Here is an 18585-nt window from a genome sequence, read left to right on the forward strand (position 1 = left end):
CTCCACTGCATCACCTTGTTTTGTAATTTGTGTTTGTTGAGCAGTGGATGTTGGCCTGCTGTTGGTTAATCCTCACTTTGAAACAATTAGCCAAATCTGCAAGCTCTATCCTCTAGTCTCCTCATTTCAATGAAGTGTTTTCTACTGTGTGTGTGCAGCTCAAATGTTTCCATTTAAAATGTTTCAGTGTATTTTTTTAGTAGCTTAAAATGATCATTTTTCTAACTGAAACCACCAAAACAGGCAGCTGGTTTAAAGTTCAGTCTGTATTAATTTTGCTTTGAAAATAATAGCAAGAACAATGTTTTTCTATGAAGATAAAATATCTTATGAAAATTTGCATGATGTTGTTTATCTCAACTTAGCTATGAAAGTCAGGGGAATGTTTGGGTGTGTTTTGCTTTTGGCCATTGGATTAGTTCCTGGTTTATGAAACCACTGTCCTGGATTCAAGAAAAGGATTCATGGCCACAAAATAATTAAAACCAGTTTATGCAACAAATGTCATCTTGTATTTGGAACAATTACAGATGTTTACTTTCAGAGCTGCTTTAACCATTAACAATAACACAGAAAACACTACAAAAAACTCCTCCCTTTCCCCACAGCAGGGCACTGCCTGGGAGATGGGATGGCATGGGATGAGTAGCCTCAGATTTACTCTTAGTGTAACTTCTGTCCTAAAGCTGGTAGAAGGAATTCCTACTTAACAAAATCAAGTTTGTGCATCCAAGAGCACTGTTATCTTATACCCCAGGCCACTCCAAGGTGCTTTTGGCACATGAAATCTTCCTAAGACAGCACCACTTCTTTTCTTAAAGAAGGTGGAATGAGTTGACCTTTCTTCTGCTCTGCATTTAAAAATCCAAGTGCTTAAATAGTTCTAAATTCCTTCAATGTAGAAAAATTAAATTCCATAATACATCACTTTGATTGTCCTGTGGGGCATGTGAACCTCGTGGAGGTATTTAGGCCATGACCTGAGCTGACACTGAAATAATTTATAGAAAATATAAATTCTCAGTTGATTTATCAGTGTAACTTATGGTGGGTGTCTAGGAGGTGAACAACCTTCCAAAGATGACAGGGATGTGCCAGCCAGAAAAAAACCTGAGTTTAATATTGTTAGGGAAGATGTTTATATGGAACATAGGAGGGAAGGTTTCTCATAACTTTGTTAAGAGGGGGAAACAGACTGAATAAATTCCCTTGAATAATTAGAAGGTGGTTATAGAGTAAAATGTAATAAAAATGTAGCATCAACATCTAAAGTGTAATGCTACAGGAGAAATACTGGTTGCTTTGAATATATGAGGCAGATGAGCATGTCCTGTTTCACTGAGGGAATCCCGTGAAGGCAGTGAGTGCAGGAAGAAGGAGAAGCCAGGATTTGCTTCCCTTTTCTCCTCCTGTGCAAGATTTAGTGATTAGCATGGTCTGCTCAGGTCAGTTAACACCGTCTGGGCACTGTCTGAGCACCTCATGGTTTACACCTCGGTGGAACCCGCGCGGTTGTTGCCACTAGATGGCAGAGGGAGTGTAAAAAGAGCAGCTCCTGGCCCTAGCAAGCTGTGTTTTCTTTTAACTACCTGAACTGTTCATATTCTTATCACAGCAGCTGTATCAGCAAGGTGTACATGGAATATGTTATCACTGTAGTAAAACAGTGCTGATATCTGCTCAGTTTGAGCCTCCACCTGGTGTGAGAAGGAACACACAGTGCTGACAGAAGGCTGCTGGCACAACTTTTCGGGGTGAACTCTTTCAGAGAAGTGTTCTGGGTTTAACCCATCTGCAAACAATGCAGTTAGAAGCTCCAGCTCTCAAAGGGAGGAGTTGTAACTAGTTTGCTTTGTTATTTGTACAGCAGTTCCCTCTAAAAGTAGAAATATGGCACAGTAAGTGGGGCTCTCAATATTAACTTTGGCATTATTGTTGATCTACTTTTTATGTTCCATATCCATTAATTACATTTCTTCATTATGGTAAAACTTTTACGGACTTAAAGAAATGAGAAGTTACAAAACAAATCCTCCCCTGCTTTAGTGCCTGGATTTGCTGGCAATAGAGAATAGACCCAGTAAGTGCTTTCAAATTGCTTTTAATTAATTGCTCATCTTAAAGCTGTATGTAGAGGGAGATTGTTGGGAATGCAATTACATGCTGGGAGAACAATGCCCTTGGGCCCACCCATGTGGTGCTGAGCTCTGCTGGGACTTGCAGCATTGTCTGTGCCACTGAGGGCACGTGGAGGAATGGATGGCATGTGGGCACCTGCTCGGGCTCCTTCAGCTGTCACACAGGTGCATCTCAGTGAAATACACTGCATTTTCCATCTCCTGCATGTGGCCATTCCCATTCCCAAGCCTGCTGGGCAGGCCATGGCAGTGGTTATGAAATGGCTGCAGTGTGTGAATGACTGATGTTTGCTTTCCCTGGCCTGCTTAGCTGTTTCCCCAGTGTTGAAAACTGTCATTTGTCTGGATCCTTCAGAACATCTCTCACCAGCTGCTTTTTGGAGCTGCACTCCAGTGCCAGGAGAGATCCCGGGGCTAGCTGAGAAAAGAGGACTTGGAAACAGCCTGCTAAAAGTAGAGTTGACAGTGTAAAGCAGCCTCAGTGTGGGAGGAGTGTTGCTGCCTCAGGATCATTTCAGTTCACATCTGATTGGGATTTTTTTGGTCACCAATCCTTGGTGCAGGAGGGGACAAGTCGAGCATATCAGTTTGATAACCACTTTTTATTGCTGTTCCTGTAATTCAGGAGCTTTCTATATGTTACAAAGGGCCTGAGCATTGTCAGTTCCTAGTTCAACACTGCTTCCTTCACTGTTGCCAGCACTAGATGTAAAACCTGACATGGCTTTTTGGGAAACAATTCTCATGCTGTACTTGGCACTGAGCTGAGGGTTGGCACAGAGCAGATCTTCAACGCAGGAACAGGGAAGCAGGCCACTCTTCCAAGAATCCTTTCCATTCTGACACTTTCAAAACAAGTCTGCTGGCTTATTTTCCTGAAGCCCATTAAAGGTTTTTCACAATTCTTTAAAAACAACCCTTAAAAATAGTACTCATGATGTGGTTCTGTAGGAAATAAAACTATTATGATTAATGACACTAAATACTGGTTTTAGCAGCACATGGCTTTTTCCTCAGTCCTGAGATGTTTTCTGTTGGTGGTAGATTAAAATATGAACAGCATGAATCACCTCATTACCAGCAGAGGATGGCTGAGGGTAACTCATGAGGAATTTCTTGTGTTTGTACATCTCTGAAAGATCTTTGCAGCCGAAAATGAATGAATGAGGTGGCGATGCCGGAGGGCTCCGGAGCAGGGGACAGTAGGTGGAGTGCTGGGTTGGGATCATGGGCTGTGGCCATCCCCACCCAGCCCTCTGCCTCGTGCTTCGGTTTCACTTCAGCTCTGAAAAACGGATTGTCAAAGAGGTGCCTAGAAAAAAAAAAAAAAGTGCTTTAAACGAGTGCTTGTGGCAATGTCGTGTCCCTTTCCCTGTGGATATAAAATCCCTGAAGGGATGAGTGGCAGCGAATTCCTCACCGGTCAAAAGCTCAGGGCGAGCTCTGCCTGTTTGCATTGTTTGTGTTTTTGTTGTTTAAGTGGTTTTGTTGCTTAAATGTGGATTCTGCTTGCTGCTGGAGCCCAGGGGGCAACTGCTGAGGGGGTTAGTGCTGGTGGCCAGGGTGAGCACAAACAGGAAATGTGAGGTACAATAGCAGGGCTTGTGCCGAGGTCACTCACACACCAGCCCGGATATTTCAGCCCTGGAATATGTGGGTTTGTCAGGAATTCCTACAGGGCTGCTCGGCAGCAGAGTGGAAGAGGGCACAGCAAAAAATTCAGGCTTGTGAAAAAGAGCAGAAATGTTCTTTTGAAGAGAAAAGTGAGTCAGAAAGGATGTGCTCTTTTTGCCAGTGCTGCCCTTTGAGCTTGTCTAGGTTTGAGGGCTCAGCATCACACTTTCATTCTGAATTGGTTCCCCTCACCAGGGATCACGTTTTGCCTCCCCAAACCGTCCTAGTTTGCAGCTGAAATGAGTCCTGTGTTGGCCCAACCCAAACTGGTTTAGGTTAGAATTTGAAGATTTAAAAGCCAGACACTTGTGCAATAATGAGTCCATTATCTGGGGAAAAAAATAATGTTGGTGGTGTAAATAATTTAAAAGAAAACAAACCCACACAAATAAATGGTTTCCTGTCAGGACTACTGAAAACTTGTTCAAGTCAAACCTAATTCCTTTTAGTTCTCTTGTTCCAGGAGGTGAGATTGCAAGGAGACTCACGATAAAAATTACTTAAGTCCTTCTTAAAAGAGAAATTCACGAAACAGGACTTACTCCACTTTTATGAGGTAGACAGAATAATTTAGAAACCCACACAACTTATTCCTTTTTTTTTTCTTCATTTACTTCCTCATGACTAACACAGGAGTATTTTTCTAGTGATTATCAGCTTCAGGAGAGGTTTTGCTCTTTCCACGCAGATCATTCAAAACTATTGTGAGTAACCCAGAAAATGATGGTTCTGTGTGTAAAGGAAAAAGTGAGAAACAAAGGCTGAGCTGCCTCAGCCAGGTGGGAGGTGCAGCAGTGCTGAATTCTTTTTGTGAAGTGAGGTGTTCATTTCCAAACCTCGCTGTTCTCCAATTCACATGTCAACTTGCAAGCCTAAAACAAAGGAAATAAAAAAGGGTTCTGTCTAATACTTGTGCTCAAATTACTGCTATTGAATTGCTGAGCTGGTTGAAAGAGAAATATGTGGAGGGTGCAGAAGGCAGAAATTAATTCTAAACTAAGTTGAAATGGAGCCTGTTTGTGTGAGGGTCATTTGTGTCTCTGTCATTTGTTTCTTTCCTGTCTTTAAACTACTTCCTCCAGCTGTCCTAGGCTTTCTACAATAAACTGAAATATCCTGGGATACTTGAATCAACATAAAACTTTTTTTAAAAAAATCACTTTTTCAATTATCTCACCAGAAACTCCTGCTGACAGCTCACCTGAGCTCTGTTCTGCTTGAAACCGCAGCGTTGATATTAATAATGCACTGATGAACTGGGAGGATCTGCCGAATTAACTGGACACTGCTGCTAAATCAGTTGTGCAATCTGGGTGGTTCTTAAATCTTCTGGTGGCTCGCTTGCATTTTAAAAAATCTGAGATGAAAAGTGTTGCATTTTTAAGGAGAAAAACATTCATTTGAAGTCTTGGTCCTTCTAAGTGCTCCTTTGTGTCAATGCCTGTAAATACCTATAGAGAGTAAACCCAGCACTGCTGGGTTTGCTTAGACTGGGCAGGAACAGCCCCGTGGGGTGGTGGAGGGGTTAGTGGGGTGGTGGAGGAGTTAGTGGGGTGGTGGAGGGGTTAATAGGACGGTGGCTGCACCCTTTTCTTCCTCCTGAAGGTTGATGGACTTTACCTTCGAGGAGCTGACGCCCTGTTTTCATTATTGCTCTGCACTTCCTCAACGTTTGTTCTGTCACATCTCTGCCGGGAAAGGCACATTGTGCTTTCCCCTCATTTGCTCCCTTGGAGTTTCTATTTTTTATTTTTTTTTTTAATGCACAGCCTGAACTTTATACCTTTCGAGTTGCTGCTTCCTGGAGCAGGTTGGAAATAACGATAATGGTGAAAAGGATCTGTAATTGGAGATTCTAAAGCCAATCAGCACTGCTGGTGGCAATTTGAATAGATGCTGAGGTTTATTCTTCAGAAATAAGAGAGTGGCTAGGGAAGGGCAAGGAGAGAGCACTGATAGGTTATTTTATTATTAATTTTCTGTCAGCACCAGAAGATAAACTTGGATTCTTCCAGTTGTGCTTCCCCCTGACATGAGTCTGTCTGCTCCTATAGAAAGTAATGGGGGCAAAACCTGAAAAAAATCTGCTTTTCATGTTGCTCCTCAGAGCAGCACCGTGGCCCTGTTACACAGAGACTGCTCCCTCAGTGGCTCTTGTTTAGTCAAATTCAGAGTTTGTGGCCAATCATTTGGAATTTCCATCAGCTCTGCCCTGTGGGGCAAGGCTTGGCTGAAGTGGGAATAGAAACTTGCCCACAGACACGTGATTGGAAAATTAATCCATGGCCTGAGATGCTGGGAAGGTCTCCTAAACCCAGCCCTGACCACTTGGTGGATGTTTGTGTCACTTGAGGATGCTCTAGGTACAGAATCCTCCATCCCCAGCACCACATACCAGACGTTCTAAAATCATGAGACATTTTAATCTCCCAGCACAGACAGACAGACAAACTGGACATGTTTACCAGCCACCTCCAGACCGAGCTTTTCCCTCTTAATCACGGAGCAGTTCTCTTGGTGGGAGTTATCCTCTCAGAGATAAAAAAGATGCTGTAAACGTGGTGTGACTTTCTGGAGAGGTGTAATGACTTCATGGATAAGTATGGGATGAGTCGTGGCCTGGGGCACCACTTGGAGGATGTTTCCCATGAGAAGCAACTTTTGTTTTTCCAATTTATCTCCATCAAATACAGCATGACATGTTCTCCCCCTGTGCAAGGGCTGAGTCTTGAACCCAGTATGAAAAGCAGTGTATCCATGGAGGAAAACAGATTTTTAGTGCATTAAGTTCAGCGAGGAGTTCAGGGTAATATTTTTCTTGCTGGCAGCCATATCACTTTTCTTTGAGAAATGTTGCTAAATTAAAACCAGTCTAAAATTATGTCTTCCCCCAAAATAAAAGGTTAAAATTAGATGTGGTTGTTCTTGAGCAGCCTGGCTGTTCTGTGAAGGGGAATGTGAGAAAGGAACACTTGATACAGGATTTGTTTAGAGCTTTAATTGACTTCCCAGTCCAGGTGCTCAGAATGATTAATAATGTGAAAATATGATTCATTTTTAATTGGATATTCAGTCATTTTTCCTTATGGTAAAGACTTTCTGCTGTAAGAATTATACAGATCAGCATGTTTTTAAGGATTTGAACTCGTGATTTTTTTTACATGTGCCTGCTGTCTCTTTCGACTTCCACAGATGAATTTCCAAGCATAATTTATAGATAAAAAGATTTTACTTTCTAGAAATTTCATCATACATCATTTTAAATCACTTATTTCTGAGGATTAGCTTTGCCATTTTAACTTGGGTGCCTTCAATCACTGGAATAAAACTCCTTTGAAGGCCTGTGAGTTCAAGAGTTCGAAATTACCTTCTCCGAGACATTGGGGTCGTGCAGACAGGGATTTCCAAACCTCCCCTAAACTGCTGTTGCTCAAAAATAGATTTATGTTGAGTTCATCTCGATGACCAAATCTTGTCTTGTTTGATTTGCAAATTGTACAGATATTTCTAGCACATCACATTCCATCCTGACCACAGGCTCCTTCTGGTCGCCAGCAGTGGCAAACGAATGCTTCTCACCCGAGTCAGCAGAATGTTTCTCAATTTCTTCTCTGCTATCCCTTGTTAGTTGCCTCCTGCAGCTTAAAAGGGGGAAAAAAAATCGTTGGAAGAGGGTGAGGGAAAGACAGTTGGTGTTCAGGATCTTACATGCCTTGAGTTTCGGCGACTTTTCCTGGTTTGGCAAGGAGCACATCTTCCAGATCGCCTGGGATTTAGTGTTTGGTGGGATGGGGTTTGAAGCAGCTTTGCAAATGCCCTTTTCAAAGGTAGAGCTGCAGTCACAGTCCAAGGGGGAACATCTGAGAGGACTTCCCCAAGTGTTGAAACAAACTGAACTATTGCAGGGAGGCGAAACACTCAGTATTTCCTGCGGCCCCACGCGGAGAAGGAGGAGGAGGAGAGGGTGGAGGAGGTGTTATTTGTGAAGAGGATTAAAAAACTGGATGAGAACGAATCCTCCTGGCACAGGGAGCAGTGCAGAGAAAACATCTGAGGGTGTACAGTGGGGGGTTTTCCAAAGGTGGCACCTCGAGCCTGGTTGAAGGTGGTTCTCTGCTCCATTCAGAGTTCAACCATCACTGAAATATTAATGATCACCCCAACCCTCCTGCTCCTCCTGCCAGCACTCTGCCTGTTGAGCCAAGCATTGTTTGGAGGTGCTTGGTAACCAGGGCTTTGGGGAAGCTCAGAGCTGGGCTGGGACAGCAGCAGATGTTGGGGGTGTTGCTCTCAGCCTGCCAAGCCTGTCACAGTGTCCCTGTGACCCGCAGGACACTGCAGGAGGACACCAGAATGCTTCACTTCCATCCCACACTTCATCCCTCTGACCAATCCATTTGTGCTTTATTCCTTATTCCAGCTCAAGTGTGGCTTCTGTGGGTTCTATCACTCCAACTTTTTTCCATTATAGAATTGTTTACATTGCCCTGGGAGAGTTCTGTTCCCTTGGCCTGGGCTTCAGGTGGCTGCTTGCAGCTGTTTGGTGAAATGCCTTTTTTTTTTTTTTTTCCATTGGCTACTCCTTGTGAAATTTTTCCTTTTGCAGACATTTGTTGAGACTGGGAGAGCTCCCAACAGGAGAGTTTGGAGGTTGTTTTGAGGTTGTTCAGCCACTTCCAGGGTGGCAGCTCTGGGAGAAGCTCCTGCAGCATCTCCAGTTGGGGCATTTTTTTCTTGTGTGCTCCTCTGGGATTTCAGGATCTGCTTTATCCACTTTGGGAAGGAATTTGGGTGATGCTGAAACCTTGCAAGGGCTGAGGGCTCCTAATCACTACTGACAGAAGTGATTAAGTTTGTCTCTTGCTATTCTAAGGGAGCAGCTGGCTGTAGTTACACTTTGTGCCTCCCAAATTTTTGTGGAAGTGAAAGCCACACCTCTGGATTCCCTCAGGTACCTCACTGCCTTGGCCATGATCTCAGAATGGTCATTTACAACTCAAACAGGGGGAATTTCCTCCATGCAAATCTGCCTTTCAGGAGAGCTTCACTGCAAATGTGTCTGCAGGTGAAAAGCATTCATTTTAGGATGATGGCTTGAGATGGATGATGGTTTTTTGTTGGTTTTTTTTTTGTCCCAAGGTAGCTGTCAGACTTAGAGAGGGGCAAGCAGGGGATGAGATTAAATTCCCCAAGTTTCAGAGTGTAGTGGAGAAAAGAGGTTTGCCATAAATATACTTTATAATATTAGGGAAGTTTCAACTCTCTTTGCATCTTCCCTCGATGAGTAAAATAGAGAGATGGTTTTTATTTAGCTGTGAAGCTGTTGGGGACAGGGATGATCTTGCTACAAGTACCAAGAAGTTATATTGCCATTGGGGCCTACAGAAATATTGATAATATAAATTATTACTCATTGCTTCATTCACCCAGTCTTTGCTCTCCCTTCCATATCAAAATCACTCTTGTGTATCAATTTCTGGATCCACTCTTTTTCACTTTTATTTCAATGAACCTTTTTTTCCTCCCCAAGAGAGTCTGTGCCTCATTTATCATCTCACAGGCTGTATATTCCTGAAATCCAAAATACACCCAAACACTTGGAACTAGTCTCCTGTAAAGTAACGAGGAATAAATAAAAGAATTTTCTTGCTATCAGAGCAGCTTGTCCTTTACCAACTGCATGCCAGAAGAATGGGTTTATTTTGAATTGTTTGCATATGACAACAGTAGCTGCAGCTGCCGTACAGAAAATATAAATGGTATTTTATTTCAACATCCTTCGTTCACTGCCACTGAAAAATTACAGTGCTTGGTCCCTTCAGTGAGACCTGAAATGTTGCTGAGTGAACCTCATCTTCCCAGCAAATCCAGAAGTGCTGGAGCTTCCCTTTTTGTGTGGAATTTCACCCTTTAATGTGCAAATGAAGCTTTTGGGGCTCCTGCATTTCAAAGGAGCTCTGCTCAGGTCTGTCACACTTTCCCTCTGTTGTCTGATAAATTTGGCTTTGATTTGAGGGGGTCTCAAGCTCCCTTATTGCTCTAATAAAATGAAAATAAATGAAGATTGCAGATAAAAACACAGAATAAAATTGCTGGCAACATTTCCCAACACGGTGTCAAAACCCATCAAATAATGAATAGCAGAAGTTAAGCTTTGTGTAATTTGTTCTGCACTTAATGAAACTTTTAGATTTGTTTAAATCTGGGGTTTTGACATAAGGACCTCCGTTTAATGCAGTAATTTTATTTTTTTTCCTCTTTTTCCTCCCTGGACAGTGTTTCCATGACCTTTGTTGAGTGATTTTTTTTTTGCTACAATGTCTGGTGTTCAGGCCATAGATTGTTTGAATTGCTTCTCAATTCTTTTGTATTAAAATAATGGCAATTCTTTCAGGTTTTTAAGCTATGTAGCAGTTCATTTCTTGAATAGATTTTTATGCTCGTTTTATTTGGTGGTCTGTCCAAAAAAACCTTTCAGTGTAAGATAGAGACTAAAATAAATTCAATTAAATGGTATTTAAATAATGTTTAAGTTCTGAATTACATTTCAAACCATTTATAGCAAACAGCAGTGAGGTTACTTTCTTGTTTACTCAGAAAAAAATAGACACAAATTAAACAACTGGCTTTTGGAGAAAAATCCAGAAGTTAAACAAGTCTGCTGTAAGTTGTCATTAAACCCAGTCATTAAAAAAAATCAATATATAATTTAAATACCTAATCCTCTAAAAGCAGCAGTAGGGAAAACACCTCCTCTCATAAAGCTGTAGGTCATAAATACCTTAAGGAGAGCATTGTAAAGTATTTTAAAAATTCCTGTTTTTTTTTAAGAAGTAAGGATTCTTATTTCTCCTTGGCAACCTCATAAGTGGCAGGGCAGAAGCTGAAAGGCTCCTTAATATTTTAGTGAATCAAAAGAAGGATTTAAATTTTTTTTTTAACTCACATAAAATACAATTGAAATCTCTTTGATTTTTTTTTTTTTTCCAGGGTCCACACATAGCATCAGTCACTCTTGCTGCCTATGAATGTAACTCTGTGAATTTCCCTGAGCCTCCTTACCCTGATCAAATCATCTGCCCTGACGAGGAGACAACTGAAGGCTCCATCTCCTTGTGGGCAATCATCTCAAAAGTCAGGCTAGAGGCCTGCATGTGGGTAAGGCCTGTTGGAAAATTGGAAAATTTATGGTTTTGGAAAATTTATTATGTTATAAATATAATTTATTATGTTATAAATTTTATACATTTATGTATTTAATTTCTGTGACCACCAACAGACAAAAAATCCTGAATTAGCAAAATAATGATGATTTACACTGCCCAGGGTGATATGAAGAGTTGCCTTCCTGGTGAACCTTTTAGCCCTGATCGTTTTAATGCTCTTTAAAGAGTAGGAATAGGATATTCCTGGGATACTTTTATCAGCTGCAGTGCTGTTTGCTCAATATCAAGAGAAAACTTGAAGGCTGCTGATGGAAAAGGGAAATTTTAGGAAGGGTTTCTGCAGCCCAGATGATCTGGCAGCTCTCAGGTCTAAGCAAGAAATAATTCCAAAAATTTGGGGGCTGTGACAGGAGTGAAGCTGCAGTTCCTTGTCTGCAGGACTCAGGGCCTCATCTCACTGCTTTTTTCTGGGATTCAGTTAGGTTGAACTCAATTTAAAAGTGTTATTTTGCACATTTTTACACATTTTATTTCTGTTTCTCTGCCTGTTTCCACTTTTCACCTAAAAGTTGACCTGCTTTTCCTGTTTAAGTGAATCAGGGTCTTAGGAAACGCTGTCATTGGAACTTCCTTTCTGTTTTCCTCTTTTTTTTTTCTCTCTCTCTGCAGCTTCTTGTAGAAGTTTAATTTTTGGAGGATTTTGGTCAGCTAAGCTGCTTTTTTCGTTACGTGTAGATCATTTGGAATTGCAGTTTACACAGATGCATCTGCTGTGTAAAATGCCAAATTAACTTTATTTTGCTGCTGGCTTCCTGTCCTAGCTGATGATTTAATTACTAAATTCTTGGTTGTCCAACTCAGATGTAGAGAGAGGAAATTCTAAAAATACATTTAAAAATACACAATATCTGATGTCTGCCCTGGTGTTCTTTAATATCTAAGGCAACCAATCACCACAATTTTTTAAATATCAGTAGTTGTGTTAGTTACAGAAATTCCAATTCAATTGTGTGAATTTACAGACTAAAGTCAAATAGTAACAGAAAGTAGACTCACAGCCCTGCCAAAAAGCAAAGTACAACTTAAATTTCTCTCCTAATGAGAGGCCAGAATTGCCTGAATGCTCCATAAGCACCTAAACATTCAAATACTCACAAGTCTATAAATACAGATAAGATTTCTTTTTATTTTCTTCCTCATCCCTTTCAGCTGAAACCTCTTTAGTGTCGACAAGCAATAAAAATGGCATTTACAGCTACGTTTCTAGGGTTGCAAAATAAAAATGCAGCTGAGGGTAAACATCTCTTGCTTCATCTGCAGCATGTAGGGACTGAGCTACGATGAGCACGAAGCTCAGAAACGAGAAGTTTAGAGTTGTTGCAGCCTCTGGAATCTCCTGGAATCTCAATTCTCCTCCATGAGGGAGAACAGGCAGTGCCTTCGTGGTCTGAGCTGCGTTCCTGGGATGAGATTAGGGAAAGGACAAGGGAATAGGAACATTTGCATCCCATTCTTCCACCCTTTCCCCCCCTTCATTTTCCAATTCCCTGTCAGCTACCTTTGCACTGAACTCTGTCTCCGCTGGCTTTTCCCTTGGGAGCATCCTCTGTCTACCAGTGGTGTCTAAAGCAATGTTATGCTTTCTTGGAATGTTTCATGAGTACATAAACATTGCTTGCTAATTTCCTGTAAGCCAAATCAAGTTGGCAATTGCTGCTGCTCCTTCCAGCCTGTTTCTTTTGTCCTAATTCCAGCTCGCTTCTTATGGAAGCTGTCGGAGAGATTTATTTTTGATTCTGTCACTCTTCAGCTCAATGTCCACTTAGCAAAGATAATGGTGACTTCCAGAATCATCCCAGGATGACTCTGCAGAGCTGGGACTGTAAAACTGCCCAGGCTGAGTGTCCTGTGGGGTGAAACGTGAGGATTTATCCGCACAGGAGATTTCATTCAGGGCACAAAACCATCAGCAGCCATCTTCAACCACTGGTTTCCAGAGATTAAAATCATTACCAGTCCCCAGCGTGTCAGTGATGGCCATTCCTGCTGGTAATGAGTGTTACAAGGATTAAATATCCCTGTGCCCAAGGAATTATGAGGTGGAATGAAAATGATGCCTTTTTCAATCCCTGTAAAAGTTGGCTCCAAGCAGCCCTGGCCTGCAGAAGGACTCAGAACAATCTCTTAGGTGAATGCCAGTTTTCACAGCCTCCCATCCCACAGGGACAAGGAATTCAATAGTGCCCTATATTTTTAATGTGTTGCAGCCTTTTTGGTTTTTTACAAGAAATAAGGGGAAAGAATAAAAATGTTTAATTGCTCGGGATTAGCAGAACAGGCGGCCTGTGTCCCGAGCAGGATCAAATCTGTTTAAAAGACTCTTTCTAGTGGAGTAATTTCCCAGTTTCCTTCTCTGAATGTATTTGTGTAAAAGAATTTTGATTAGCATTTGCCTTTCCAGTTTGTTGTTAGTCCAAGGAATCTCCATGTAAAACTGGCATTCAGAGTTAAATGGTGAAAAATGGCTAATGTTACAAAAAGCAGTTAAATCGTTACTAGTTTGGAGCCCTTAATTGCTGCTGGTTTTTTTTTTGCTTTTATGCACTTAAGGAACCTATCTCCAGCAGACATGAAATCATATGATTTTTGTTGCACTCCTGAAATGTTTTGTAATAATGAGCATGTGACTTATCCAATTTAAAGAAAGTTCATGTCCAGTACACACATGCAAACCTCTTCCTCAGTTCGCAGAACGAAGCCAAAGCAAATTGGCAGAGCCTGGAGGAGCAATGTGACTTTTTCTTCTTGCATCACCCTGAGAACATAACCTCAAGTTAATTTTTCTGAAGTGTTGTTGCTACTGTTTTCAGCCTTATCTTCCCCTCGTGCCAGAAATATGCAGATTAATGAAGTTCAGCTTGTTGCAGTCTTTTAATTTTTTTTTTTCTTCTGTGGAAAACAAGGGCATAAACATTGGAGGCCATGCACTTTGGGTGCTTAAACTGAGAATTTAACAGCTTGGGTAACTGCGGTGGTATTTAAAACCACAACCTGTTGATTTGGAATATCCACAGCAGCTGGAATTCTTGCTCGCAGCTGTGTGTAGAGCAGGAACAAAGGAAATGGAAAAGCTTTCACGTTGCTTCAAAGGAGGAGAAAAGCATTTGTTACTCACTGCTGACCCTGGGAGAGAAAAGCCATCTGCAGGGAGCACATTCCCGTGCAGTGCCCAACTATTGTCTCTTACCTGCCCTAAATTTAAACCATCCTGAGTTAATTCCAAGTTCCTGTTCCATTAGCCTCTGTTTATCCATATGTTCAATCTTAGCTGTCTCTCTTTTTTCCCTTGGTTAAGCTAAAGCTGCCTTTACCCACAAGACTGAAATGAGTCATTTGATGTCCTGAGAAAACAAATATAATTTTCCTGCGGTGAGAAAGCAGCCGTCCTTTCATCTGGGGTCTGCTCCAGTTATCCCAGCTGAAGGAGAGGGAAAACTCGAGCTCAGGCATTGCTTAACTTTTTTTCTCCCTTGCTGTAGTAAAACCCGAGCCTGTTTTCTAGCAAACACTTGCCCAGAGTCTCATGACTGAGCAAGCAAACTCCGGGACAGCACTGGGGAGGAGCTGCTGGGTTATTCTGAAGTCCCCTCGGGATCAGGGGCTGTCACATGCTGGGGAATGTGTCTGGCATCGTGCAGTGGGGTGACACACAGCAGTGCTGACTCAGGATGTGTGGGACAGCAGGGATCTGTGGGACAGCAGGGCCACCAGCTCCAGCCTCCCACAGCTCCAGCCACGCGCTGCTCCACAGGGATGCACAGGTCATTCCTGACCCAACAACCCCCAGGCTGCCCTGAGAGAAAAAGGGAAAAAGGGGAAGTAGGGATTCAAAGGGAGCAGCGTGATGCTGGAAATGATGGGAATTGTGACCTGATGGATGAAAGCAAACTGCTCCAAACAGCTGGGCTCATCAGCTCGGGTAATGGGATCTGTGCTTGTCACGTGTTTTGTGTTTGGGAATAAACAGGAAAATAAATCAGGATTATTCTTTTCCCAGGGTGCTGGTACAGCCATCGGGGAGCTGCCCCCCTACTTCATGGCGAGGGCAGCGCGGCTCTCGGGTGCTGAACCTGATGATGAGGAGTACCAGGAATTCGAGGAGATGCTGGAACATGCAGAGACTGCACAAGTAAGGACAGTGTGCAAAACAACAGAGCTAATAAAACACACAACAGCTCCCTTGGAGTAAATAACCACTCCAATTAAACCAGAAGGGGCCGAAAAGGCAGTTGGTGTGAGTTCACAAGGGACTTCCCAGGGATGGAAAAAGATCCTGTGCTGGGGAGAGATACCTGTGGTGATGTAGGACAAGAATGCAGCTTGTTGGAGCAGATAAAACAGTGCAGCCAAGTATTTGCTACAAGTACTGCAATTATTTAGATTTCCAAGAGAAGCACAATAAAGGTAGGGAGACACTGGGCTGGGAAAACAGGTAGAGGAGCTGCTGTTCCATAATCCTGCCTGTTCTGGCTGCATTTAAAGCCTCCCTGGGCCAGAAGTGATTTTCAGCCTCAGCTCATCCCTTTCAGATGACTTTTGCCTGCCTTTTGCCTGCCCAGTGTGTGACCCATTCATCAGCCCAAGGAAACATTTTCCTGATGTGGAAATGCAGCAGAGCTGCTCTGAGTCCCTTTTTGTTGGTCTTGTCATTCATTTTCTCAAGGGGTTAAACAGTGCACAGTTTGCAATGGAGCTGCACATCAGTCAGGTACTGCTGTGCATCTGTGGATGATTTTCCCTTCAGGTCAGAAGTTTGCACTCTGGTCACAAGTTATTGATAGTGTTTTAGAAGAAATTAAACATTTTTTTCCTCGTGCTCCTGGCCACTGGATTTTTCCCTCTGTATTTTTCCTTCTTATCCTGTTTTGTCTGCCACTAAGTTGAAACTGGTCATGAGACTGCTATTAAAAACCAGCAGATGCTATTTACCATGCACTGATATCTTCAGACTCTTCTGCCAGGGTATTTTCTAGAGATAAATACATTCTTTTTTTTTTGCTTCCTTCAATAAAATGGATGAAGCTTTTCCATGAAAGTGGTTTGTCTGGAAATACTGAATGCAATCTAGTAATTCTAACAGTAAACCCTGTGTTTCCTGAGAGCCTCCCCCTGCTAGAAGGTTCCAAAGTGTTCTTCTGCTATTATAAATAGTAAATTCTTCTATTTTTTTCAAAGATGCAGCAGGGGGAAAAAAAGAATCTTCTTTGTACTTTACTCTCTCATCAATCTTCGCTTTGCAAAGTAATCCCCTAACTGCACAAAAAATCAAGTTGTGGTGAAAAAAACAACAAGGAAACGAGTTCAATACATGACTTAAGTATCAGTGTTTACTGAAACCCTCCCAGTAAATTATATGTGTGTACAGTTGTGGCAGCAGCCAGAGATGATTTCCAGAACGCACAGTGAGATTCTTGGGAAGAAAATTTTTTGCTAGAGAGCATTTTGTCAGGCCAGGCCAAACTATAGCTGTATTGACTGCCCGGAGTAAACAAATGGCCTTGTGGAATTAATGAAGAAGAATGATGGTGTTATTTACCAGTACTTTTGATTTTATTTTCTTGGCAATTGAGTTGGGATTGAAGCGTGTTGTTTTGGGGATGGATGGCCAGGAAAAAAAAAAAAAAAGAAATCTTTTCAACTCCACTTGTGGTTTGGTTTCTATAAACTCTTTTAACATGAGGCTTTGACAATCCGATTAAATTGTATTGTGCTCATAAAACTGACAGTTCAGTTTTTTCCATTTGCTAATGTGACTTCCTTTCTGCTTTTGGCTTCGATCATGTTTTCTCTGGATGTCTGTGGGAGACAAGCCTGCCTTTCCTATGACCTCTCTAAATCCCAATCTCCAGCATAGCTTATCACTCTTTGCCCTGTAATTTGTATTCATCAGCAGCGCCGGTGTCTATTTTTAAATTGCTCATTAACAATTGTTATTACCTCCATCAGCTTTCTCCCACTCTCCCCAGCCTGAAGGCTGTGACAAGTGTCCTGTGCCTTGGGGATGCTGCAAATGCTCCATGGCAAGTGACAGCAGCCTTCTTTCAGCATGAAGCTCTGGTTCCAACCAGCCTTTTTGGATGGAGAGCCTTGGGGATGGGTGTTGGATTTTGAAGAATAGCTGAGCTGCTCTTTGCCTAGGAGGCAGAGCCAACTGCTTTGACGTTTCTGCTGCGTGTGTGTTGTGCACAGAGCTCCTTGCTGCTGTTGCTCAAAAACAATGGTAGTTTGGGGAAACAGATGAGGATCTTCTCTGGTGAGGATAGGTCATGGCTGTAGCATCCAGCCTGAAGGATCTGAGAGGGGGAATATGCTTTCTGCCTGGGCACTTGAAAAATAAGATGAAAAAAACAGGCAAAAAAGGGACCTAAGAGGATTAAACAGCGTAAAGGTTTAGTGCTCCATTCAGAGTTACACAGAGTAAAATGCCATTTACTTTCAAAAGTCTATTGATGGATTTTGTGTCCCGAATCTCAGATCTGAGTGACCTGTCTCCTTGTGCTGGGTTTTGAGAGAGCTCATTAACCTGCAGCCGAGGTGTCCTGTACTTTCCATTAGCACACTTGAGAAAAAGCCCCTTGTTTTAAAGGAACACTCACTTCTCCTTCCTCCCTGTCCCTTTGTGTGCTCCCAGTGAGTCCCAGTTCCGTGCAGGGAGTGTCAGAGCTGCCTGTGGCTGTGCCCTGCAGAAGGGAGGAGGTTTTCTTTGTCCCCAGAGCAGCTCTCTGGGGTTTGCTCAGACTTAAGGCAGCATTTCAAACCCACCAGCCTTTCAAAGGGCATCTCAGCTGCTGTTAACTCTCTTCCAGTCGAATTGCAGAGTGGAGGAGTGTTTTATCAGAGCTCCCCTTTTAGCCACAGGGAGTATCTGCAGTTCTAAGCAACCTCTCAATTAGGGGAAGTGAATCCACCGCTCAGTGCTGGGGCAGCACTTTGGTAATGACACAGTCACAGACACTTCGTGCAGTTTTGTGTCTCCACACACATGAGCAGGGACTCTCTTTTTGCCAGTTGAAGAGTTGCTGGTTGTTAGTTTCTCTCGGTTCTCTGTCATGCTCAAACACTTCAAGCCGAGGAGTGAAAAAGCAGCTTTTGGTGCCAGCTTGCCTCAAGGTACTCAGTGACAGTGCGTGGGCCTTGCTGTATCCTGGTACTCCTTGCTAAGAGGGGAAAGTACTGATATCTTTGCATATCTAATCCTTAATGGCTGGAAGTGTTTGGCTTCATTAAGTGGCATTGCTTTAAGAACTAATGATTTAGTTCTTTGCTTTGCTTCTGTGCAGCCTCACTGCAGCCAAATCTCCATGTAAAAATATTTTCTAGTTGCCTATGTTACTATCAGCCACTGCTGTTTGTTTACTTCCCAAGCTGTGTCCTGCCTGGGGAGGAATACAGGCTTGCAGAAGGGTTAAATCCATAGAAATGCCGAGATGCAGCAGGACTGGTTTGGAAAGGATCGAGTGCCATGTGCACACTGGATGTCAGTCGTTGCTGGGACCTGTTTTTGCCTCCACTGAACCTTTACTGGTTGTGGTTTGTCTGGCCATCAC

The 18585-nt window shown here is 42.6% G+C and overlaps 1 protein-coding gene and 1 long non-coding RNA gene across 5 annotated transcripts in view; both read left to right on the forward strand.

The window, feature by feature from the left end:
- The window catches only part of VMP1 (vacuole membrane protein 1), a 58887-nt gene that overhangs the window by 14005 nt on the left and 26297 nt on the right, over nt 1-18585 (forward strand). For all 4 annotated transcript variants that reach the window (XM_085078468.1, XM_085078470.1, XM_085078469.1 and 1 more), the window contains 2 exons: nt 10803-10970; nt 15036-15167. In XM_085078468.1, coding sequence (XP_084934594.1) covers nt 10803-10970; nt 15036-15167 — 300 coding nt within the window. The remainder of the gene's footprint in view (nt 1-10802; nt 10971-15035; nt 15168-18585) is intronic.
- LOC146429236 (uncharacterized) lies at nt 375-5233 on the forward strand. The gene is made up of 2 exons (XR_014855814.1): nt 375-4516; nt 4993-5233. It is a non-coding gene; the product is annotated as an uncharacterized LOC146429236 (long non-coding RNA).

The sequence above is a fragment of the Lichenostomus cassidix genome, chromosome 19 (assembly GCF_008360975.1).
Source record: "Lichenostomus cassidix isolate B80296 chromosome 19, HeHo_3.0, whole genome shotgun sequence".
Classification (NCBI taxonomy): domain Eukaryota; kingdom Metazoa; phylum Chordata; class Aves; order Passeriformes; family Meliphagidae; genus Lichenostomus; species Lichenostomus cassidix.